Raw genomic sequence first — 19,168 nt, forward strand, 5'->3', positions numbered from 1 at the left:
ATGGAGTTTCTTGATTTCCTGTTTTCTTGGAAGTAATTACAGGCACGATGAGTAACCACTTAGATGTCCTATTTAAGACGATGCCGGATGTGTGTCCTTGTAGGCAAAGTAGCAGGGATGGTGGGATGCAGAAGCCCAGAAGGAGAGAGAGGTTGTCAAGGATTTGCTGCCAGAAGTGATTCACCGGTGTGCAGTGCCAGGTGGTGTGGATGTAGTTCAGATTCTGTGAAAATTTTAACCATACTATGCCAAAGAAACATAATTTAATCATATTATACTGTATGATTTATATGTCATATGGAAAATAGTCATGCAGACTTAGGTCCAGACATCAGTATATTGAAACTTAATGCTCATAGTAAGATAATATCATGTACATTTTAAAGCGAAAGTCATATTGAAGATATTTTAATGAATTCTGATACTAGTGAAGGAGGGTATAAGTTGTTGACTGTGGCCTAGATAGAGGATTTGAGGAGCATATACTCAATACAATGCTAAACACTAAAACTTCTCACAATTTTTATGAGAATAAAGCCCTCATTCACCCATCGTAAATGCCCTGACAGTGATAGACTGAGTTATAGAACTCTATCAGTGCATTGTTGGCCGTGACAGTCCCAATAGGCAACAATGCGCTGTGCTTAATTGGAAAATGAGTAGGGTAATTGAAACACATGGTACTCATCATATCAAACAATACCAATTAAAAAGAAAATTTCATGATTCATTACATTAGGTCAGTTTTCACAGATTGGTCTTTGGGGGATTGGGGGGATGAGAGAATTCAGTCAACATTTATTAGAGTCACACACACACACAAGGAAATGTGTCCCCACACATAGGCACGCGCACACACACACACACACACACACACGCTAAGACAAAGACAAAAACAAACACACAAAATGAGATCGGTGAAGAAAAATAGACGTACACATAAGCATGCATATCATAGACGTAATTAGAATAGCTTCTGCCAGCATTGTGTCATACTGGGACACAAAGACAGCTTAGCCCTGAAGTGCCACACACACACATACACACACACACACAGAGGCTCTCACAGCAATGGTAATTCAGTTCAAGTAGAAAAACATTCAACCAAAAAAGGCTTAATCTAAAAAACAAGCATTTGGGGGCAAGTATGTCAACAGTGATTTCCATAGAGCAATCCCTTTTTGCTTTCGGAACATGAAATCCATTTTGTTTCTGTTCTGTTATATAAGCCCTGAAAGAAACAAGCTCCTGTGAGCTTCTATTTACCACTTAAGATGTCTTCTGTATCAAAAAATATGATGCGCCATCATAGATTTTGAGTGGCGTAAGAAAAAAAGGCAATGTTACTCATTGTACTCAAAGTATAAAAGTGGAAATTTCGACACATTGATGAAAAGTCAAGGGGATCCTGAAAGTCATTAACCCTTTATTCTGTCTAAAGTAAAACTTTGATTATTTGTGATCATTGGACTCTTGGGATGAAGCTAGACATAAACTTTTCAAAGATTCATTTTTGGACTTCCAGTCTGCTTTGATGGCAGGCAAATCAACACAGTATACAACAGGCTTAAGCTGTATACTGGATTACTTTTAGGGAAAGGCTTTATTTTTTTTAAATAACCACAATCACTGAAGATGAGAGTCTAATCTATCAATACATTTATTTCATGTTCTTATGTAATTTTTAACAGCAGTCTAATGTTTTATATTGTGCTAGCATCCAAGGGACATAAGAAAAGGCAGTAAACAGTTTAGATTCATCCTCTTGAAATCACTAATGTCTGTACCAAATTTGATTGCAAACCATTCGGACCAAAGTGTTGGATCTACAGAGTAACGTCTCCAGCTTTACAAATCAGATACAACAAACCCACCCCATCAACATTTTTGTTGGGAATGACGTTACAAAAATACATTGATCAACAAATGTTGAATGTCAGACCTAACCAACCCCCCCCCTCACCACCACCACCACCATCCCCCCTCCATTTTTTTTTTTTTTAACAAGGATTCTTGAAACAACATTAGTTTTATGAGGAGTAAAAGCCCCACAGAGACTGACCATCATATAAAGAATGATATTCTATCCTCTAATGGATATTGCACCAGACTTGCCAAATGACCCATCAGCTATGAATAGTTACATTATCTGTCTGTATTCTCAACAGGTCTTAAGTGAGAAAGAGAATACTTCCTAATGAAGGACTAGGTAGACAGATAGACTTTGCCAATAATATGTAGCATTTGCTTTTAATCTTCTTAGACGACCAGATGGGAGGGATTTACTGCATGAGGAAATATCAAATGGAGTCAACTGAGCTATCCGTCAAAAAGAATATCACAGGAACTTTCTGATGGTCTTATCTTTCTGGTGATGCATTAAAATGCATTGTCTTTTTTGGAGAATCTCACCATCAGGAACTAAGTTTCAAAAAGTGCTAATAATTTGTTATCATCTTTTTGGTTTAAGTCTGAAAATGCTGTCAAGGTGTTTATTATATGAATTCTGATGTTAAAATATGTTACAATAAATTCATCCACAGCCGAAGCAGTAACAAAACTAATTGGAAATTAAGTAATTAATGCTTTGTGGTTTCTGGAATTAGTTTGCTCTTTTTACTGTGTTGGCTTTCAATAATAGCTCGCAGAATTGCGGTATGCCTACGGACAAATAGAAGCAAATGTTTTTCCCCTCAGTTTATTATGTTTTGGTGCAGATTCCCTGTTAAAATACACACTATGTCACAGTCTGGGGCATGCTTGTGCACGCTTTTTCTGCACAAACGCCTCTTTGTATAATGACATGGAAACAGATTCTTAGTTGTCACAGATGTGATCTTTGCAGCTGTACAGCACTTCACACCAGAGGTTACCACCAATTTCTGTATCCTCAATTGAGTTACTGGGCCTCGCAGCACAAACTGCTGGTCCCTTTACATGATTTGATAGAGAGAACATGACACAAAGACATGGCAGAAGGACAGTCAAGGAGAGATCACAATGAGAGAGATAGAGAGAAACAGGGAGAAGGCAAAGTGAGTAAAAGTGGAACCGAATTATCAAACTCAAAATTATATAAAAAGAAAAAAGAGAAATAGTCAGGCCATAAGGAGAGGAAATAAAGAAAACATTACAGGAAAACAATGTGGAAATAGAAAAATGCCAATGATTGAGCTGTGACAGATTAAACTGGGCGGGAACCTTGTGCTTTTTGTATAAGCAGAATATTGAATAATGAGCCATTTCGATGGTATGACACGGAAAAGCAGCGGCTACCACGAGACAAACAGGGAGGGAAGGAAGGAGGGAAAAAGAAGTCCTGATCTGGCTATGATATCAAACATTCATCAGACTGGACTCAGACTGAGGTGTTGACTCAGACGGAGGAGAGTGGAGCGGGGTCAGGGTGACGGATACTCTCTGGCTAACACTCGCTGGAAACCCATACTGCTGATCCACAGCTAATAATAGACAATCCACTGAAAGACACAAGAGTGGAAGGCGTGCTCTCTCAGCTCTTTGGGAGCTTGTAAAACCAAAAGTTTTATTGTCTCTGCTGTTTGTCTGAACTCTCCCTAAAGCTTTGTTGTTGTCTGGGAGCCAGGTTAAGTCCCACGACTTGCTGACATTTCTGAATTTTGACATCGTCTACAACTCACGAAAGCTGTCTTCATTTGAGTCAAAACAATTTCATTGCTTCCCTTGCTAGCACTTTATTTGCTGACGTTGTGTGAGAATGTTTTCAGGAATCGTTAAGAATGTGCCAAGAACACAGGAGCCAACATCACTCATAAAGGCCATTTGTCCTTTGAAATCCTAGACCACAGACTGCCTTCCGCTCGTTTAAAGATCCACAAATTTCCATCAAAACTAAAATATGCTTTAAGACGTGCCTATTCCAAAGTCCATCAAAATCCATCACTGCATGGTCTGCTGGCTTACTCTGCTGCTGAAAAAGAAAGAAGAAGAGGAAAAGCTTCCTTGTTCATTTCAGTCGACAACTTTGATACTTGACAGCGAGCTTCTAGGCAAATAGTGTTTGAATGAAAGCGCGCAGCAGGAGAAGGAGCTCACAGCAGGAAGAATATAGCTTGCAATGGATTTGATAGCTGTAAAACATTATATCACCCTACAGCATTGTTTGCAGAAGCTGTACAGACATTGGATTTGCAAACATTCATGATGTCAGCAAATGACAGCAAACAATTCCAATTGTACCAACTGATCCATGCATTACGAGTGGCTTATAATTGATGTTAAATATATGGTCGATGACAGAAATTAGCTATGTAAAGTAAAACATCTATATCTGGACATCAAATTAGATCCTTGTATCCATAGCAACCATCTTGATGTTGGAAGTTCAGCCTTCACTGTCTCTGTCATCATGTCCAATGAACACAGCAAAACTTACCACATCTTTTACACCATTACCATCAATATATATAGTAAATATTTCTACAAAGTCTTAAAGGATAGGTTCACAATTTTTCAAATCTGTCTTAAAACAACAGTCAGGTACCCAAATGAACATTGAAACATTCTTCTTGTTAAAAATCCTCTCCAGACATGTATTAAGACATATAAAGTTACTCTGCATGGAACAATAATGTGTGTCTGATATGGTTTTTCTGCAAAACAAGTATAATTACCACTTTAAAATCCTTAAAATGACATCTACTCCTTCTCCCACATTAAAAACTCCAGAAGCTATGAATATGCAAATATATTCATGGAGGCGCGCAGCAGTGCAGCAGCTTCTCTGGCTCCTGGTTATGGTACAAAGAATGTTAGGGACTCCTGTCTTAATGTGAGCAAGTATGCAGATAACATGACCAGTGCAACTAGTCTAAGAAGGTACCGCCCAACCAAACTTCTGAATATTATCAACAACTCGCCCATATCACTTCCACCAAAGCTTAGAGCGGTGCTCAACAGACTCCTGAGGACACAATACCCTGTGACAGTGGACAGGCATAGCAAGCTACAATGGCTCAGAGGCAAGAGGAAGCATTGCGCATGCAAACAGAAGAGGGGATAGCGGGCCGGTCTGTTAGCCAAGCTAAAAGCTAATGCGACCAGGTTAGCCATTCCAATGCTCTTTCTTGTCAACGTTCCCTCACTGGATAACAAAATGGATCCCCTCCTATTGCACTTTCAATGCAAGTGATGGAGGACAAAATCCACAGACCATCTTTTGTGCAAAAATGTACTTGAATGTTTATCTGAAGCTTATATGAAGCTCCAGCCCTCCAAATTTGTCTAACCAAGTGGATATCTTCCAAAGTTAGTCCTTTTAGTACCAAACCAACCAATGATGAATCCTATATAATGTTTAAATACAGTTTTGCACAGAACGAGGACTGTGGATTTGTCCTCAACATTTACATTGAAAGAATATTATGAAGGAACCTTATAAGCAGGAGCAGGAGGAATGCTTACAGCAAACAAAACATGTTTCAACGTTCATTTGGGCACCTGACTATTGTCACAAACAAAGACAGACTTAAAAAAATTATGAACCTATCCTTTAATGATGTGTAAACTGAGAAGTAATTAGAAATCTTGCACGCTGTAGGTAAATTGTACTCACTTTATTTAATTACGATGTTTGAGTCAATAGACCCTCGTTAGGTGAGATAAATTTCTTAAACAGCAGTGGCAGCGTTTATAAACAAGCATCACCTGGGAATAGTCCACCAATCAGGAGGCCAGAAATACCTGCACGTGGCATTTATACAAACAAAGGTCAATGAGCTCTTCCATCTGTAAACAAAACAAGTATTTACATTTATAAACACAACAAAATAAACCAAGTTTCATACATTAGAAGAAAAATTGTATAATATGTGTGCAAAATATACTGAATATGGAAAGTAGTGCCAACGTTTTCATATGGAGATATGATGGCACAAATCCAAATAACAGTTTCGTTAAATATAATGAAAATGAATATGAGCTACTGTTGTGTGTGTTTTTGATTACTTCTTTCATGATCTTGATATCAACATCTCCATACCACCCACCTTTACCATCACAAAGCCCTGGTGTGCTCATCTCCTACAGCACTTTAATTAGTTTTGACTACAGCCCTGTCCACAACAGTAATATTAGAAAAGTCATGCTGCAATCATAACATTTCTCTATTAATGCAGCACAGCAGTATGCAAAGATTTTCTTTAGTGTCCTTGAAGGCTTGACTGAGGCTAAATAAAACTTTAAAAGATATCCGACTCTGAAAACCGTTTGGATGTATTATCTGGAGGGAATAACCTCGAGACATTCCAGAAGAGAGGAGAGAGGAAAGAACGGTTGTGTATTGCCGGCTCTTTCGCTTCGTCAGAGTAAATCATAGTGAGCCAAATGAGGAGCACAAGTCCCCCCCCACACCCCTCTCTCCTGAGACCCCGCCCACTCAGCTCCCAGTCTCTGGAGAGGTGTAACTGAAGGAGTTTGGAGAGAAGAGATGAGCTCCCACGGGAGATTCAATACTAGAGACTGTAATGCCCTAGGAGCAGCGGGAGGATATTAGCTTATCTGAGAGAAGGAGACAGAGCAAAGGCAGAGAGAGAGAGAGAGAGAGAGAGAGAGAGAGAGAGAGAGAGAGAGAGAGAGAGAGAGAGAGAGAGAGAGAGAGAGAGAGAGAGAGAGAGATACGGTACATACTGAACATACGAAATCCACTCTTTTCTGTGTCTATGTAGTCCTTGGTGACTCTTGTTATCTCAGTGTGCTTACAGCACCACAGCGCCGCCAATGAGGTGAGCACCAGCGTGAGCGTTACGATAATCTCATTATCTTAAACAGGCGGTTTGGCTCTGTGTCTAAGTACCATGGACACTGCTGCATGTCCATGTACATGTTGACTGTGCGCGTGTTTCTGTGTAAGTGAGCCCCCGGCCATTCAGTCTGCTTAAACCACAAGTACAGGTTTATGAATGAGATCTCCTATTCATAGTTATATTCAGCTCCCAATAAGACGCTAAACCGTGGACAGTGGGAGGTCAGACTGTGCTCAGATCGAGCTGAAACACAAACATTAGCGGTAAATGGGTCCACGATTTTAATCACAAACTATAGGCTGTCAGACATTTTATTACATTTACAATAGATCGTAAGATTTTGCAGGTTGCAAGATTTGTTAAGAAATAAGATTTTGCATGCAAACACACAGGTAACAGACGGTGAGGTTAACTGTAATGGCTGTAGGTAATGGTGATGTATCATATGGTACAGATTTCACTTGTATACCACAGTGTAGGTTTGACATATGCTAAGTCCAGAGGGGAGCTTGGACACTCTGACACCGTGTCTCTCTTTTATTGTAACGTCTTCTTTTATTTATAGACAGACGCACACTGTTGCCTCTGGGGAAGCCAATAAAGCCACATGACTCAGTGCTTTAAAAAGGTGGACCTTTTACAAAATGAAATTGCCCTTTTTACAACCATAACATGCAAGCAAAATCACTGTGCAGCCTTGCAGCCTCACTCTGGAAACATGAACACATGGCACTCTACTGTATAAATTATGAAATTGTTAAAACATGCATTTCACAAAACGCTCTTTGTAAATGGCACTACTCGTGTGAGGAACATCTTTTCTATAGTTGTGACTGTGGCGCTAGCTGAATAGACACTATTTTCAAGTTTTCATTTAGTGAAGTTAGTCATATTTCACGTATTCATACTGGTAACAAGCAACTGTTACATTAAGTAATTATTTTGAGGTTTTTTTTATTCTTCTCATAGCTGGATAATCCAGTTGGTAAATCCACTTACAGTTGGCTGTAAAACTCTACTTTCAGCTTAATCTTCATTAAATAGCATATTAAGAGACATTATTTCCCATGAAGACAGATCGGTCACCCTCTACCCTTCTGTGATGAAACAGAAAGTAGAAAGTTGATTTCCTTCCCAGTCAGCAGTCTTTTTTCGTACAATCATTAGCTTTAAAACTCAGATGAAAGAGGAGAATCACACTAGGGGTTGAGTGTCTTGTGTATGTACAGAATGTGTATGTGTGATAAACATCCACAGGCTCAACTAACAAGCCTTGCCAGCTGTAGTAAACGATCTCAAACTCTAAGTTTGCTCTAGCAATAAACTACCTAGCACACACACTCATATGTACACAAACTGTACAGTTTGGTTCATGAATATGTGATTTCATTTCTCGCTTTTGTATTAAAAAGACACTCACAAGTGGGAGGAATGACTGAAAGTTGTTAGAGAAGAAAGGAAATCGGAGAGATTTGCCTACCTCATCGTAAGTGTAGCGATAGTCGGCCTTCTTTGATTTCAGATCCCACAGGACCACGATCCCAGACTCAAATCCAATTATAAGCTGGAGAGGAAGAGCGTCAGGCAGTCAGTGAGATAGGTAGGAGAGATGACAGAGAGAAGATAGAAGAGACCCCATGATGGGAGGAAAAATAAGTAATACATTTGACATTCATGTGCTGCATCAAAGGAAGTCAGGTGTAAGCAGACTACAGCAGCTCAGGGAAGACATCTGCCCACCCTGGTTCACAAGAGATGATAACAACTTTTTTTTTTTTTTTTTTTTTTTTTAGAACATCTGACATGTAAGGCTGTTTAGATTATGAAATCCTTGAAATCTCTGATTGTCTTGCCTCGCTTGTAAGTTGCTTTGAATAAAAGCATCTGTCAAATGACAAAATGTAAAATGCGAATCAAATGTTTGAATTATAGAAGTCTTATTTATAGCAACAATCTCTACCTACTGCCACCACTTTCAAATTCATATAATACAGTATTTTAACTGTACAGTGAGAATGACTACTGCAACGTTCTACATCACATATGCTAGGACAATGAGGCTATATTCAAGCCCAGATTCATTTTCATGTATATACATACAGCATGTTCTGTGTTACAGAGTATGGGTGAAGTGGAATATATATCGCTGGGTGTGGTGAATAATCATTGTCTGCTCAGACAGCCACCTCACTCATCTCATACTGTCCAAACAGCTGAGCCAGGCACAGTGGTGCCAGCGAAAATGGCTCAGCCAGTGGAGAAGAGACAGCAGACCAGCTTCTCTACTGGGCTGGAGAAAAAAATGTGGCTTTCATAGAGTCTACTGAACAACCAATTAAGGGCCATAGACACCAGTAAGAACAATAATATTAATCTTTAATTCAAACTGATCAAACTAGTTTACTGACATTCTTAATTGCATCAAAGGTTAATGTGTCCTGGTGTTTACTGGTTGAAGAATGTTATATCACGCATTTCTTGCTTGCTGATGGAATCACTGAATCATCAAGTGATGTCATGCTAAAAAAGACTTCATCCTTAGTCATCTATTTTCACCGAAATGTCAAAAACCCAAGTGTCACCACGGAACCACCACATCGCCCCTTGTGAAGTGAATATAACAAACCACTGTGCAGGATTTTGATGTATGATAAGCTTTCAGATTTTAGATCTAATACTGCAACTTGAATTCCTGGATCATATCTCATCATCTCACCAATGTCTAAAACAACACGCCCCCACCGATTGCGATCGCTCACATTTTTTAAATGCAGGATTTTTTACTGTCTGAACAACTGCTAATACTGTACATGGTTTGCTGTGTGTGATTGATATCGAGGAGAGAATAACAGAGATTGTTACTTCATGCATGTTTGTATGTGTGTGGGCAACGTTGTCCTTTACCTTTCCCTCGTCCATGGGGTTGTCACTTATGTGGACAACTGGTCCTGGGTGAGCCTTGGAGGACCTTATGAGAGACAGAAAGAGGAAGACAAAAGGAGAGAGTAAGACAAATAGAGTGTTTTTCTATTCAAGCAATGATGCAATAGAGTACTCAGACATCAAACAAAGCCAAAGACATATAGTTGACTCACAATATACACCAGTGGTGTATGGAGAGAGCATATGAGAGGTTAAGGTGGAAAGAGAATGTCTTTGAACCTGTGGGAGAGGTCCACTATGGGAGGACAGAGCTGCCAATCACTCCAAGGCTCTAAAAGGCTGTTCAAAGACATAAGCTCACTGAAGGTTGTGATGGATGGCTCTGTCAGGCCAAGCAGTCCCCAATGGCTATGTGTATGTGCACGGTGTGTGTGTGTGTGTGTGTATGTGAGAGCATTTGCATGTCAGCGAAAGAAGACAGCATAAAATGCTTGCCTGCCCCCTCCTCTCCCTCTCCTGTTTGTGCTTTACCCTCCAGACAGCCTTATGTCAAATCTCCTCTCCCTGTGCCACGTGGCCAGCAGAATTTACCTAACCTGCCCTGCCACAAAGAGATGATGTGGGCGGCTGAGAAGCACCAGGGAAGGTCACAGCTGAAAAAAAAGAGCGACTGTTGGAGTCTGAAACATAACCCTCGATACCGGGGAGCAAGGGCAGGGATGCCTGACAAGGAGAGGAAGAAGAAGATGCTGCAACCAAGTGTAAGTAATGCAAAAAGGAGGCAATGAAAAGTCCTTGTTTTGGCCCAGTACTGCAGAGCTTTTAAGTGATCGTACAGTTTGACATTGAAGGACAGGGCACAGGAATGAAAATATTAAACTATAAAAACTGTCAATGTTCAAATCAAAATACATGTTTTGCATGACAACCTAAAAGCAGGGAATGAATGACTGTTTAGCCTTGCATCTCTGCATGAATCTATGAGTATAAGCAAAGGGCTGGAGAGGGGAAGCATCTACAGCAATCTGTGTGTGTGTGTGTGTGTATTAGAAGGTAGCAGTTAGTGGGCAGGCAGGCAGTCAGTCAGTTGTCTCTATATTTAGCCTGTTAGTGCTGGAGCCTTATTACCTAAGCTCTGCCGCAGCTGGAGCTGTTGATTTATCTAATCCCCATTCACTGCCCGTCTCTCAGCGAACAGCCGTCCACAGCAGCTCGCACATGTACACGTACACATGTATTTTCATGTCGGCACAATTAAGACACATCTTAACACCCGTACCCTTTGTAAATCCTGCACTCATAACAGACAATTACCCTCTCGCCGAATTAGAAAATGCACCCTCGCCCTCCTGTCCCACATTTCCTCATTTTAGGATCTTATGCGCAAAGTTCTCTGCGCCCCCCCCCCCCCCTTGTGAGACTCCATAATAAATCTGTTTTTGTTAAAACATGTTGTCATACAGTAAATAAATCTGACATGAACATATTCACAAAGTCCGCAAATACACGTTCAGGTTTTGGAGATAAATGAATCACCATGGCAACAGAGGCAGGATGGGCAGAGTGCAGACAGGCTTCCAAAATTCCTCCATACTCCGCCATAAACACACAAAACCCTCCCACACAAACACACACAAACAACGCCTGCTTAACTACTTCAACACGCTCCTGTAACCACACATTTTTGCCTGTGTACTGCTAATGACTCTGTGTTTTGCATACAGAGTAAAAAGGGCTTCAGGGACCAGAACATTTGGGTGTGTGTGTGTATCAGATATACACATGCACACATATAAGTACACGTGTATCTCTGATAGTGTTTACATGTTCATTCAAATATATGCTTTATTTTGCGTGCTTACAACTGTATTTGTTTCCATACATGCTTGTTTGGGTCTGAGCATGCCATCATCCTCATTACTCGCATGAGTATCGCATTCCTGTCTTGCAGCTACTGATTCAAGGTCTTTCATGTCACACACATATGACTACCAGAGTTAAACTAAATGCCCCGTGGCGAATGTAACACACGTTCGGTATGTCATAAAATCTTGAAAATCTCCACCTTGACATCAAACAGTCATCTCTTATAAATCTTTATTGCACCAAATCCTTCTTTTTGTATCAAGTATTCCTCCCATCCAGTGATGCCTTCAGTACATTAAAGAAAATGGACCATTATTGTGCGTATGTGTTGCAGGCACACACAAAGACCTGAGCACACACACACACACACACACCATAAAGCAATTGTGTCTGGGTGTGTAGATGACGCAGAGGGGATGTTTAAGCAATAGGAAGGGCAACACCTCATTGAATTCGAAAACAGCTCCTCGGTGCAGGCGCACCCACACGTATACACGAATACATACACACACACACACACACACACACACACACACACACACACATAATAAACAACAGCATGTGAACTCAAAAATAGGAAAGGTATGATTCCAGATATAAAAGCACAGGTATGCATTCACATATACCTCTAAAAAGAGTTAATTACATACAAAGACACATACACACACAGTTAAGTCCTGATCGTCTGGTGTCACCACGGGTGACACTCTTTGAGGCAGCGGAGGTGCAGTCACCATGACAGTGTCTACGCGGCAACATGGCTTCAACAGCCTTCTTGCAGCACGCACATACCTTATGTGGCCTCATGTCACCTCATCAGACTGGGTGTTAATGCATATGAGCTTCTGTAAAACTCAAATATGGAGCTAATTTGGTATCGTTCTTCAGGTAACCATACATGATGCTATGTGCGATTATGCCAGCGTGAAAAATCATATCCCAGATGACACTGCTGGCCCGGCTGTACTGATGCATGACATGCATGAACAAAATTTAAACACCAAATCATCAAATTGACCAGATCAGTAGGTTTTACATTGGAGCCCCCCTTGCTGTTGACTGAGAGCAGCATTTTCAGCTCACCCATACACAGTATCATGCTACTACAGTATTTTGCTTTGTGGTTAAGAGTTTACGGAAAGACAGCAAAAGAAACAGAGACAATCATGATACAATAACTGTTGCAGTTAAAGGAATAACATTTTGGGAAAAGTTCTTCTTCCCTTTCTTGCTGAGAATTAGATGAAAAGATATGAGAGTGGTATCAATCTTCTCATCTATTATCTATCTATACACCATTCCTTTAAGAGTTTTCTCAGCTATTAACCTCTATAAACAATGCTTATAGGATTAGTTTTGTACTGAACTGAAGGAAATAGTTTGAACAAGCGACAGACTAAACTTACTAGGACTGAAGAAAAGACTAAAGCAGCACCTTATGAACAACGTACTGCGTTCACTGCAAACTACACTGTAGTGACTTTAAACCTTTGTTCTGAACTGAACGAAAAGATTTGAATCAGCAAAATCACTTGTAATTTGCACCTTTAACTCCATTGGGTATTGAAAGGTCACTGTACTGGACCTCCACCTGGAGCCTGGGGGCCTGAAAGCGTTGTGAACAGCTTTCAGGATACTGGAGGTTGCTGTGCTGGTGTACAGTACCAGCTGAGGACCTCACAGATGCATAAAAACACAGTACGCAGGAACATAAGTAAAACAATGAAATATGCAAACAAGGATTTACAATAGCTTCAGGGTCCTGAGTGGGAGAGCAGGAGAAAATGAAAGAGGACGGAACAGGAGAGGCCTCAGGCCAACATGTTCACGTGAACTATGTGTCATAGTAAGCTGTTAACATTTTACCACTCCTGTCCCACTTCTCCCTGGCTCTCTGTGCCCAGTGACCATCTAGCTGAATCAAATCAACACACATACACACACACACAGGCTGCCAGATACAAACATATGCACACATGTAAAAACATTTTATTGCACGTAGAGTGCATACTTGCACACAAATTATCCATGATGTGAACATATACAAGACTCACATGTGGCCTTATTGCAATAGCCTTAATGCCTGTAGCATTGGCTGAACTATAGTGCCATGTAGTTGGTAATGTGCTTGTCTATTAGTCTTTCCAGTACAGCAGCTTGGGAACAGAGGTGTGAGTCATACAGACACACAGAGCACTGGACCAGGCCAGGCCTGGGGCCACTGGCACAGCTATTGCAGCTTGTCTCCAAATAGCAGGGCCCCAGGGATGATGACCCCAGTACAGACCATATCCTTGCCTCATTACAGGGATCACAATGGAACAGAGGTGTAGTAGGCAAGACTTGAAATAAAAGTTTCATAGTGCTTTCAATAACACTATACAGGTGACAATAATACTAATGTAGAATACTTAGTGTGCCATTAATGATACTGACTATGACCTGCATGTTTAACAACTTAACCAACTGCAATGAGAGCTGCAACACTATTTTTAATCTATTATTTGTTGAGACGACAAAAATGTCAGAAAATAGTTGCGAATGCCCACTAGACAGTATTTTTGCCACAGGCAAAAGTGATGTCTTGAAATAGCTTGTTTTGTCCAACCAACAGTTTTAAACCCAAATATATTAAATATCTTAGATTGAAAACTATGAAAAAGCAGCTATTCCTCACATTTCAGAAGCTGCAACCAGCAATTATTTTAGCATTTTTGCTTGATAAATGACTTAAACCACTAATCAATGATCATAACTGTTTTTGTTTCATTTTCTGTCAAATCGTTACAGCTCTAATTGCAGTTACTCTAGATCAAGTGCTACCTTCGTCTAATGACAGCATCAAAAGTGGACAATAGGAGAGTAACTGGACAGGAACCCTATCAATCCCACAGCTGGCAGTGAGACCCAAGGAGACAGAACAAGAAGAAAGAAAGAAAGAAAGAAAGAAAGAAAGAAAGAAAGAAAGAAAGAAAGAAAGAAAGAAAGAAAGAAAGAAAGAAAGAAAGAACACTCATACACTCAAACAGATACCCAAACTGTGACAAATCTGAGAATCGATTCCTGGCTCTGCTGCCATCTTCAAGACATAGTATCCCACAGAACATCTGTGTGAGTGATTGAAGCCTGAACCAAAAGATATGAAAACCTAATTTCCTCAAACGAATCGTGCAGAGCTACAGTTTGAGGGGAAACAACAACATGTCAAAGAAAGTTTTGCAGCATAACAAAAGTGTGAAGGGTGGCAGGGCAGAATGTCATGAGAAACTATGGGAGGGTTGTTAGGTTAGTTCATCTTTGGGTGGGCTGAGTAAATGGAGGTGAGCGCAAAAGTGAAATCAGATATGGAGATGTATATTTCATGAATTAAAAATAAAATATAAACTAATAAATATCATTACTTGTGTAGATTTCGTTGTATTAGCAAATATAAATGGAAAATTTAATTTTTATCATCCTAGAGTACCAACATGGTGAGTTTGCTGTAATTTGTGATACCAAGGAGGAGATATCAGGCTGTTTGCATGTGTAGTTTGAGAATGTGTGACTTTTGTTTTATGTGAAAGCAGCATAAGATTCTACTTCTAAATCTATTACATCCTGTCACAGGTTATAGCTGAAGTAGCCTAAAATGGTATGTCATCAAACCAGAAAATAGACTTTGTAAAAACTAAATTAAACTAAAAAGAAGTATGATTTTGGGCGTAACAGCAGGAAACATTTCTGCCTAACTTTAAGTAATGTATCTTTACTGAGTTAATATTCCCTGTGACAGCGACACATTTCTGTTTATAATCAAGCAAACATATCTACCATTCTGGAGATGTATTGACTTGTCCTAGAAAGCACTTTTTCATGACCGCATGTATGGCTATGGAATAGAGGTGATAGGTTGAAATAATGTGTGGATAGCCAGGGAATAAAAGTATTGACGTCTGGTTAAAACTGAGAAGAAGTGGTGTGAAAGCTACTGTCAGTATGAGAAGAGTGAAAACAGTTAACCAAAAAAAACCGGAAGTTATTACTTGTCCTTTACTCAAGAAGTACCCCAGTATCTTCCTCTCTATCTTATCATCCACATCTACCCTCTATCTCATCATTATCACACCTTACCTTCCTCTCCTGCCCTTTTTTTTCTTTAATTGGAAACCTTTTCCATCTAACTCCTCACTTATCTGCACGACTCCTTTTCTGGATACATCTTCCACTCTGCCCTCTGATACCTGCATTTATCCCTCTGTCACCTCTCCATTCCTCTCCTCCATCATTCTTCTTCTCTGTGTGTCCTTTTCCCCGGGCAAAAGCCCTGTCTCATCCATTCCACTCCCGTCTTCTCTCTGTCATAAACTCCTCCCCTCCTCCCCTCTCCCACCACTCACTCTCGCCTTTTCTTCCCTGCAGCCCTGTCGACGAGACGAGACGTCTGTGTGTACCATACACTGATCTCGGCAGACACCTGTTCCACCCCCTGCTTCCCTCCTCCTCTTTTCCCTCTCTCTGCACACGCACACACATGGACAGAAGGGGATGAGGGGAAAGCGTGAAGCAAAACGCTCCAGTGAATAATTTAAGTCTCTACAGCAGGGAACCAAAATGGAGCCTGTCAAGCTGACAGATCCATTGAAACAGCAAAGAGACAGGTTGCTCACTACCTGGAGTCGGATAGTGTGCCTGGAAATGATAGACTGACTAATGATTCTTTCTTATCTCATTACATTAAAACTACAATAACCTTTTGAAAGGTGAAATGCTGATTACACAGCATCCCTCACCTCACTTAAGTGCTGCAAGGTGAGTCAATAGGCGCTGAGCTCTTTGTTGCAGCGCTGGCAATATGAGTTTGATTCCTACAGAGTTTAAATATTGATCAACGGATCAGTGATTCACTTTGGATAAGCACCCCACTCCATATGGCACAAAACCTATATAAGCAGCACGCTAAATCATGCAGTATATAGAAGAAGAAGAGAGCAAATGCAAAAGAACTTTCCAGGCATTAAATGTGGCAGCATCAGAGGGTGACACGTGTGCTATAACACTCACAGTTCAATGGCTTTGTTCCACATGATGACGTAGCCTGAGAGCATAAAAGACTCCACGTTGACAATGTGGATGTTCCCTCGTTCTGTGCCGATGTACAACCATTTACTCTGGAAGGGCAGGTGGCAGAAAGTTATTCTGTGAAGATAAAAAAAAAAAAGAGGAGATGAAGGGTTAAAAGAGCAGCCAAGAAAGGACTGAGAATGAGCAGGAAGAGAAAGGATGGACAGAACAGACAGGGAAAAGGGACAGAAAGCCCAGAGGCAGAAGCTTCTCAAAAATCACTCGACATCCTATTATAACAAGAGACAAAGTATGCAAAACTAATAGAGGATTATTTACCACTCCATCAGTTTGAAGCAGTTGAGAGGAGAGCGGCAAACCTAAGAGATTTTTTTCATTCAATCAGCTCTTCTCTCTCCAGACCTACAGGATGTGTGAGGGCAAAGAGACACCCATAATTCTCCTGTTTTCATCATCATCCCCTCATCTCCTCCTTTCATCCATCCATCAGACTTAAGTTTAATGAGAGGTTATAAACCCTTCCCTCCTTAACCGTGGCTATCCATTCATCTTCTCATCCCTTTTTCATCATTTTGTTCTTTCATCCATCCTCCAATTCAACCCCCAATCCGTCTGAGGAATAATAATGTACAACCTTGGTAATCTGGCTTGCTAATATTTCAAGGTCGTCTGGCTCCTCCATGGATCCTTTTGTATCTGTGCAGTGGTTTGAGCCACACCTGAGGACCTCAGCGGCCTGTATCTATTGCAAGACAAAGCCCCTGTTTCATCAGCTGGGAAAACCCACCCAAGTAGGAGGAGAAATGAAGCTGTATCCACTTCTCTTGACAGCACTGTCTTCTTTCAGCACTGTTTCCAAAAGGAAGGACACAATGGACTATTTCCCCCATGACACTGTCAGATTAGCTCATATTTAGCGATTAAATCACTCAGCACAGCAAGTTTAATATTTAAATGTAATATGTGTTGTCAAAGACAGATTAAGTGGATATGATATATCAAGAAAACATTGCATTGAGATAAAAGTGTTTCCCCTTACAATCAGCTTAAATGGTATTGTGACAGAAATTAATAAATAAAACTGCAACAGAACATAAGACCAGGCTCTATATGCTGTATTCTAGGAAAGAACATAACTGCATGGCTCTGACTTCAGTAACAAAACTGCATAACATTACTACCCTCTTCCTAAAAATTATGTTCATATGCAAGTAATTTGCATCAGCAAATATGGTTTGTGGGAAATGTAATGCGTCCAGATTATGTTTTTTAGCAACATAATGAGGAAATGTTTATGTTGAAGGATTCTGCAATCAGCTGTACACAGCATATTGCCTTTGTTTTCCCTTCATTATCCAGGCAACTAAAGCATGAGTAACATTTTTATGGTTTGTTAACTAAAAGCACTTGGTTAGGGGAACATTGTAGTCTTGGTTAAATATTGAAAAAAAAAAAAAAAAATCAATGCTGAGTTGAAGCAAGAGACAGGCATGTTTTAACCATCAAAATGTAATTAAAACCAGCAATCTTTCCCTAAAATCTAACAAAATGTGAGTTGCAGTTTTCAGTCTCTGCTCTCTGATTTGTCCCTGTGTGGTATAAGGATGTGACAATAGGTTGCCAGTGAACAGAATCGTGGCAGCAATTATGTTTCCTTTGGTATTTGGCAAAGAAAATTTGTGGTATATGAATGTATTTTGCAGGTGATTTACAGTAGACATACATGCACTTAACACACAGCAAAGCACACATCTGTGGAAATACAGTATGTCCTTGCAGTGACTTTCAATGTCTTTCCTGTGTATCATGCTCTCTCTCTCTCTCTCTCTCTCTCTCTCTCTGTGAGTCCATCTCACACTGTTGCTCCAGCGCTGTATTGAGAGTTGCAGCTCCTACTTTAACACAGACACACACACCCTCCCTCTCTGCCCCAATGCTCTGCTCTAACATATGAATATATTCATATTTTTGAGGAGAGGCGCCCGAGCTACTTGACATAAATCTCATCCATACAGTCCAAAATGTGCAGAGATGCACACATACGCACACACAAATATGTTAACACACAGCAGGAATACTGTATGACCTGGCTTAATCAAACATGGAACTGCACATGTACAGTATGTCATCATTTGACAGTCAAGGTGACTAAGAGCAATTGAACAACTCTGAAACCCAATCACCTAGGAAATATGTCTTAGCTTTGCCAAATACCAGGAAGTGTGACATATTTATGCTGCAGAGATGTCATAGAAAGAGCTTGAGGTAGATGGTTGGGAATACAAAGCACTGGCCTAGGACACCAGAGAATGAGGTTCACATGCATCCCACGTGTTGTTGAATTTTGGTTAGTTGAAAAGGGTTATCTTAAGACCTTCATTTTGGTTAAATCCTGAAAAAGTCCATACTTCCTATCTAATGCTTCAAGTCAGCGGTGACTGTTGTTGTTTAACCACAGTCACAACCACAGTGCTTATAGTTGCCTAAAGATAACCATAAAACATTACTCATGCTTTAGTTGCCAGAAGCAATATTGTAAGCAAACAGAACTGACTGTGAGCTTTTTGCATCCG

At 40.3% G+C, this 19,168-nt stretch overlaps 1 protein-coding gene across 5 annotated transcripts in view; it reads right to left on the reverse strand.

The window, feature by feature from the left end:
* Window positions 1-19,168, reverse strand: part of stxbp5a (syntaxin binding protein 5a (tomosyn)) — a 99,785-nt gene that overhangs the window by 29,210 nt on the left and 51,407 nt on the right. For all 5 annotated transcript variants that reach the window (XM_067572306.1, XM_067572304.1, XM_067572303.1 and 2 more), the window contains 3 exons: window positions 16,575-16,709; window positions 9,687-9,750; window positions 8,263-8,346 (listed from right to left, as the gene is read on the reverse strand). In XM_067572306.1, the coding sequence (XP_067428407.1) occupies window positions 8,263-8,346; window positions 9,687-9,750; window positions 16,575-16,709 (283 nt within the window). The remainder of the gene's footprint in view (window positions 1-8,262; window positions 8,347-9,686; window positions 9,751-16,574; window positions 16,710-19,168) is intronic.

The sequence above is a fragment of the Thunnus thynnus genome, chromosome 18, assembly GCF_963924715.1.
Source record: "Thunnus thynnus chromosome 18, fThuThy2.1, whole genome shotgun sequence".
In the NCBI taxonomy this organism is placed as follows: Eukaryota; Metazoa; Chordata; class Actinopteri; order Scombriformes; family Scombridae; genus Thunnus; species Thunnus thynnus.